Source organism: Pollachius pollachius (genome assembly GCF_949987615.1).
Source record: "Pollachius pollachius genome assembly, chromosome: 11".
Lineage (NCBI taxonomy): Eukaryota > Metazoa > Chordata > Actinopteri > Gadiformes > Gadidae > Pollachius > Pollachius pollachius.
This window is the reverse complement of record NC_136944.1, coordinates 7,395,024-7,402,649: the sequence shown is the minus strand read 5'-3', so window position 1 is coordinate 7,402,649 and position 7,626 is coordinate 7,395,024. Positions and strand designations below refer to the sequence as shown.

Below are 7,626 nucleotides of genomic sequence, written 5' to 3'. Positions count from 1 at the left end.
AAATAGAGAGAAGAGAAGAGAGAATAGGGGAGAGAGGAGAAAGGATGAGAGAGAGGACGGGAGAGAGAAGAGAGGAGGGGAGAAGAGAGGAGGGGAGAGAGGAGAGAGTGGAGGGGCGAGAGAAGGGGAGAGAGGAGAGAGGAGGGGAGAGAGGAGGAGAGAGAGAAGAGAGAAGGGGAGAGGGAGAGAGGAGGAGAGAGAGAAGGGGAGAGGGAGAGAGGAGGAGAGAGAGAAGAGAGAAGGGGAGAGGGAGAGAGGAGGAGAGAGAGAAGAGAGAAGGGGAGAGGGAGAGAGGAGGAGAGAGAGAAGAGAGATGGGGAGAGAGGAGGGGAGAGAGAAGAGAGAGGAGGAGGGAGAGAAGAGAGAGGAGGAGAGAGAGAAGAGAGAAGAGGGGAGAGAAGAGAGAGGAGGAGAGAGAGAAGGGGAGAGGGAGAGAGGAGGAGAGAGAGAAGAGAGAAGGGGAGAGAGGAGGGGAGAGAGAAGAGAGAGGAGGAGGGAGAGAAGAGAGAAGAGAGAAGAAGAGAGAGGATGGAAGAGGGGAGAGAGGAGGTGAGAGAAGAGGGGAAAAAAGGGAAGAGGAAAGGAGATGGGAGATTAGAAGAGATGGGACAGTTTATTCCATCCTCTTGGGGCAGGCGCTTGAGTGCCAGAAGGCAAAATAAATGAATAAATCATATTTGTGATTGTCATCTTTCTTGGCCCTGATGCTTCAGCCATCTGGTTTCCCTTGGAGAATTAAGGGGATTAATAAGAACAAGGATCTAAAGCTTTCAAACTAGCCAGAATAACAAAAGACTGTGTTCCACTGTATTTCATGCAATGAATTGTTTTTCTTTGTTGTTGACCAAGTTCTGTGTAGAGACATATTTCATATTTCGGCTTGGGACACGCTTCTTCTACCATTGTTTCGCTCTCCAACGTTAAGGTCACTATAAACATGACCGGCAGGAGAAGGGACGTCCAAATGTATGGGATGTTCCCTCATCCCGACCAGGATTTATGTCCTGATGTGTGTTTGTGCTCGTTCGTTTGTGTGTGTGTGTGTGTGTTTGTGTGCGCCTCTAATTGTCAACGTAGGGCCCCCCCTTGTGCACATGGTAACCGTGTGTCAGTGCTATTGGAGACTGAGGCGACCAACACATGCAAATAACACAGATCACACAGGGATCACACAGGGAAACAAACAAACACATATAGAAACACGCAGCACGACATGTACAGGTGAGCCAACACTGAGAGGACCAGGTGAGTGGACGCAAGGCCTGGACGGACGGACGGACGGATGGATGGAAGGAAGGAGAAAGGATGAATGACAGGAACAGAGAGAGAGAGTGTGTGTCTGGAGGAGGACGGACGGATGGACGTGGAGGATGCCCCGCCGGAACCTGGTCTGGGAGAAGGGTGACCAACGGAACACTCTTGAGGTACTGCCCTGAAACACTTGTCCACACAAGATGGAGTCCAGCCGGACGCAAACGAACCCTGAGGTGAATGGATCCCATCGATCCAATCCATCGATCGCTCGAGCAAATGACCCGTTCAGTGCAGTGGCGCACGTTCATCAGGTGTGTTGATGAGGGTGAGTCGTCTCCAGTATGAGAGTAAAACTGCATGTATATCACCAGTCATTGAAACGAGTAACAACTAAACCCTTAAACTCTTAACCCTGGAAGAAAAACGGGGGTACCATGAATGGCATCATGTTCACCCAGAAGCACAAGTTCCTGATCTGTGTGTGAGAACCTATGCATTAAGAGTACCCGTGATGCTCTGGGGCCCCACAAACCATGAAGCTCTGGGCCCCAGGTAACACTGCACCTTGCCTCCAGCTACTTAGCAGAGAGGCTTGGACAGCAGAGAGAGAGAGAGAGAGAGAGAGAGAGAGAGAGAGAGAGAGAGAGAGAGAGAGTGAGAGAGAGAGAGCAACAGCAAGATATAGGGGATGATAGCAAACAAAGAGCAGATTGTGATAGAGACATAGTAGGCAAGAAGAGAGAAGAGAAACAAATACAATTAATCTAGAAGGGGATAAAAAGATAAAGCGTGGAGAGAAGAGGAGAGGAATTTGGATAAAACTGAAAAGAGGTCTAAGTCTGGAGAAAGAGAGGAGAGAGGAGGAGTCAGACAACATATGCTGCTACGGTAGAAACAGGAACGGAGGTGAACACCTGAATGTTAATGTACCCTTGTTTAAATGAAACTTAATACTTTCTCTCTCTCTCTCTCGCTCTCTTTTGTTTAAATGAGCTTCATTAGTCTCTCTCGCTCTCTCTCTTGCTATTCTCTCTCTCCCACTCTTTTTTAAACTAACCGTGTTACTCTCTCTCTCTCTCTCTCTCTTGTTTTAATGAGCCTTGTTAGTCTCTCTCTTGTTTTAATGAGCCTCGTTACTCTCTCTCTCTCTTGTTTGTATTAGCTTCATTAGTCTCTCTCTCTCAATCTTGTTTGAATGAGCCTGGTTACTCATTCTCTCTCTCTCTCTCTCTCTCTCTCTCTCTCTCTCTCATTCTATCTTGTTTAAATGAGGCTTGTTACTCTCTCTCTCTCTCTCCCTCACTCTCTCATTCTATCTTGTTTAAATGAGCCTTGTTACTCTCTCTCTCTCTCTCTCTCCCTCTCTCTCTCATTCTATCTTGTTTAAATGAGCCTTGTTACTCTCTCTCATTCTCTCTTGTTGAAATGAGCTTCATGAGTCTCTCTCTCTCTTCCTTGTTTAATTGAGACTCGCTCTCTCTCTCTTGGCGTTTTCCCACTGAACGTCTGGCAGACTCCTCTGATTCAGGGTTGAGGTTGATACTTTGGTACATTTTCATTTGGTTCAGTTAGTGTTCAAACGCTAACCGATCAGTGATTGTCCACAAACTCCTCGCGGTTGAGCTGTTCGCTCATCTGCTGGACAGAAAATCCGAGGGAAACGCACAATGCTTCCTTGTTGCGGACAATAATAATGGAGCAGCAACAACTAGTGCGATCTTGGGTTTTCATTGGCTTTATAATATAATAACCCTGTTTCCAGCTTTCGGTCACTGAATAATTCCAAAATCTCCAGCGCCTTGTGAGTGACCACAAGCAATTGCTTTGCACAGGCCCAGGCTTCCACCGTATTTCTGTGAGTGCTGTAACCTCTTGAATGCACCATTGAACCCACAATGCATCGTGTTTTGGTTTGCTTCCTATAGCTGAGTCCGAACATTTCCCCACGCTAACCGAAATACCCTTCTTTCATTTGGATACTAGAACAGAATGCTGCTCTAGTATCGTTTAGAATGCTTCACGCAGCAGTCCTACGTGATATTTCAGTTGTGCTTCTAATACTATAGAAATGAAAGGCAGAGAACGATGGGTTGATTAAAACGCGATTCTGCAGCGGTGCGTTTTACATTTGTTCGGATGAACCTAAGGGATATCCAAAGCTTGAAAGGATGTATTTGGTCTCCAGATCAACAGACCTCGATGTGTTGGGGTTTGTGGATCAAGGTGAGGCCGCCTCGGGCCCAGTCTGTTTCCCATTAATAAAATACATGATAGAGAGAGGAAGAGAGCGAGAGAGAGAGAGAGAGAGAGAGAGAGAGAGAGAGAGAGAGAGAGAGGCAGAGAGATAAAGAGAGAGGCAGAGAGATAAAGAGAGAGTGAGGTAGAGAAAGATGGAGAGAGAGGTAGAGTGAAAAAAAGAGAGCGAGGTAGAGAGAGATAAAGAGAGAGAGGTTGCGAGAGATAAAGAGAGAGAGGGAGAGAGAGAGGTAGAGAGAGAGAGATAAATAGACAGAGGTAGAGAGAGAGAGAGAGAGAGAGAGAGAGAGAGAGAGAGAAAGATAGAGGAAAAAACAGTAAGCATGGGACAGAGCGAAACAGAGCATACAAAAGACGGGATAGAGAGAGACAGGGACACTTGTTTTGGTTTAGCTTGTCATCCTTTGCCCTCTCCTACCCTCCACTCCCCTGAGTCTTATCTCTCCTCCCTCCCTTCCTCACACAGCAATGCAAAAACAAAGGCAGACCGCTCCTCTGCCAAGTACATCAACAATGGCGACATATCACCCCTCATTGCACTATATACAATCATCATCATCATCATCATCATCATCATCATCATCACCGTCATCCTCAGCATCACTTCCATAGCTTCACAAAATGGCTGCCTAGGTGCTGTTTAGAATAGCATCCACTGCAGGACTCTCAGAGAGAGACAGACATCAGCGCTGTCCATTGTCTTCCTCATAAAGCGACCGAGAAGGACGTCTGCTGTGTGATGAAGACGATGATCTTCGTCATCATCATCATCATCATCATTACCCTTGTCATTCCATTCACAAGAAGCATCATCGTTACTGTCATCCTCGTCATCAACCATCTTAATGATCCCAATTACACTTATCGCAATCGCAATGATGTTCTCCTCCAATATTGGTTTACGTACGTCGTCTCTTGTCTCGTACGAAGGACAAAGGTCGTCTCCCAAAGTGTAACGCAAGAGAGACAAACTAGCGGGCTTAGCACACATGGCCGTCTAGAACTCACGCACACACATTTGTCGGTAAGAGCGTATCAACATGCACGCAGACACAGTGCATAAACAACATCTAGGAGCTTCTGGAGGAATGTTGGTGCCAGTCGGCTGAGTGCCTTCCTGGCTTGGCGTTGGAAGAGCATTTTGCGATGAATCTTTTTTTGCATAACATCGTCCTTATACCCATTAGGATGATCTAACCCTTTGCACATCGCTGCATCCGAATCCACCCTTTGACTAACCTGCTTGTGTCTTCAATACAATGACACGTGCGCGTGTGTGTGTGTGTGTGTGTGGACTCTGGAGACAACCAGAGTTAAAGAAGGACAGAAAACCAGTGAGAAAGACAGAACAGAAACGTTGGCGAATCACCAAGACACAAAGAGATGACCTCCATTGTAGCGGGGTTGGCTTCTACACAATGTTTGTCTATGTGTTCATTCACTCCCAAGAAACACAAACACGGAAAGAATATAACTCGCCACACATTATTAGCTGGTAAAGAATTTCAACATGAGGCGAACAGCTTATACTACTAATACGTCGATCCATCTCGCTGCATAACTGCAAAACCAGATGTGGTTGACAGGCCAGGCCAGGAGTTCTCCATGTCCGGCTAAATCTGCCAAAACCAAGGCTCATTCAATCTGGCCCCCTAATCATCCCCCTGTATAATCGGCTGATTCATTAATTCCCTCACTCATCACCTCAAGCTGGTGTGTGTTCAGCGTTCTGGCGCAGATTGGCTGCCGTGCGTGCATCACCCAAGTGGGGGCTACACATTGGTGGTGGTTAGTGAGGTCCCCCCTTCACTGTTAAGCGTGTGAGTGTCCAGAAAAGCGCTATATAAATGACCAATCAATTATCATTATACAGCATTATCTTGAGGTGTGGCTGTAGGGCGCGGGGACTTACGGCCTTGGGCTTGAAGGGCGGCTGCACCTCCTTGCTCTCCAGCTTCTCCCAGTCCATATAGCGGAAGAAGCCGTGGTCCCGGATGTCACGCTCCCCCTCGGGCCCGCAGCCCAGCCTCTTCCCCGGGTGCTTGGTCATCAGCTGATCAGGGGGGTGGGGTGGGTGGGGGAGAAGACAGGAGAAGGGGGGGGTGGAGACAAGAGACAAGGTTCAAGACGAGGATGCTTCGGGAGAAAGCGATCGGGGTTGAGGGTGATTGAACCAGCTGACTTCTGTACATCTAGGAAAGGTTCATGTATACATGGCTGATATTTCGTTAGCCTCGTTGCCATATTTTAATATTTTGGCCAAATTGTGATATCTAACCTAACTCTCCTCTCTTAATGCTGCTGATTCACTGTGCCTCATTGGCTACATGCTAAGCCAATCAGAGTGCTTTTTAAATTTAAATTCCATAATCACTATCTGCCTAAGTCATCTATTTTACTTTGACTATTTGACATTTCTGACGGTAAATACAAGCTGAACCTTAAAATACGACGCAATTATGCTATGAGGCGGTTTTAATTATTTCCAGTTTGCGGCAAAGGGGTACAATGCGTTGTTTTTCGGGTTTGCTTCCTGTTATTGGGTTGGATCAAGTTCACACTTAAAGTGAACCGAACTAGAGTTCACTGTTTCGACTGAGTTCGAAACTGAGTGTACCACCCCAAACAAAACCAGACAATCATTCAAAACTCAGCAGGGTTTGAATAAAAAACACCTCAGGTGTGGAAACTCGCTGTGGTCCCGAATTGAGCCAATCAGACAATGAATGTTGAAGTAGCCTGTGTTCTGATGCAGTACCTGTGGTAGGATTTTGGACAATTGTGTTTCAACCGAGTAGCGGTCATGACCTCCTCTTTGTGAAGCGACTTGCATGTAGTTCATCTATGGCCTAGAGGTGGCTCACTGTTTATGGCTGCAGAAAGACCCCCCACCACAATGAGCAAAATGGGATTTAATTTTCGTAATACAAAGCAAATTAATGATTTGATCGTGCCTTTAGGATCTCAGTTACTAGCTCATCCCCATAGGATGTCTTTTGAGAGCTCCCGTTGGACCCGTTCGTCCCGTTCAAGTGAAGGATGGAGAATTAATGAGGTTTGTCAATAGACTGCCAGGCGGCCATCCAATGTTACTGCTGCTGGCTGTAAAAAGCTCAACCAATGGCAGCGACCAAAACGTAGAATATAAAGGTGATGTTGCAGACACCATGTGAATATTTCCTACAGTCTACGGTTTAATCGTCCTTTCTCTATCTCATGATCCACATGAGATGTTTATCTCATTCTTTTGGTTCCTTCTTTCCCTTACTTTCGTTAGTCTACCCGTGTTTTCCCATGTGTCATGTGCTTTATATTATATATATAATGCGTATAGCAGCATGTTTAAGAAGCAGAGTAAGGTATGAGCAGTATAGTACCACGTTCAGAACATTCAGACACACACCCCCACAGTAAAATCAACGGGTCGATACAGCTACAGATTAGGTCAGAGTCCCTTCGTACTTGGACGGTGTAAACAAACCCTATGTTAAGGCAACGTGCTCTAAATCAAAACCAGTCAAGAACCACGTGACCACAGCGTGTACTCTCTCCTTGTGAGACCCTACCGGGTGGAGCCAGTGCTAGGGAACTGGGCTGTGGGTCTGACAACATTCACACCGTCGGGCTTTCACACTGAGAGCCACATGGCCACACTGCTTCTCTCACATTACACTAGCCACACTGCGTCTGTGTAGGGTATGTGTGTGTGTGTGTGTGTGTGTGTGTGCGTGCGTGTGCATGCCTAACACAATGCCTGTGACTGTATTTGCTTCTACTCTTTCTGATTTGAATGTATGTGACAGCATCAATCGACATAGTGTTCGTTATCCTTTTTGAGGTTAGCCTTTTAGTTATTTTCTTTTATCAGATAGTTATTTAATTTGAAGGCCGGACATGACAGGACTACACACAATATGCATGCACAGTGCACACACACACACACACACACACACACACACACACACACACACACACACACACACACACACACTATGATCATTTAGATGCAAACAGAGACAGAGAGTAGTGGGGCGTAGTTGGGAGGAAGTGGGGGTGTCAAACTGGAAGTGAGGGTGAGTAAGAGGAAGTGAGGGTGAGTAAGAGGAAGTGAGGGTG

At 46.6% G+C, this 7,626-nt stretch overlaps 1 protein-coding gene across 1 annotated transcript in view; it reads right to left on the bottom strand.

Annotated features, from left to right (window-relative positions):
- LOC307082505 (protein kinase C beta type) overlaps positions 1–7,626 on the bottom strand; it is a 95,431-nt gene that overhangs the window by 6,878 nt on the left and 80,927 nt on the right. Inside the window, exon 16 of the mRNA XM_079746117.1 lies at positions 5,423–5,563. Coding sequence (XP_079602243.1) covers positions 5,423–5,563 — 141 coding nt within the window. The remainder of the gene's footprint in view (positions 1–5,422; positions 5,564–7,626) is intronic.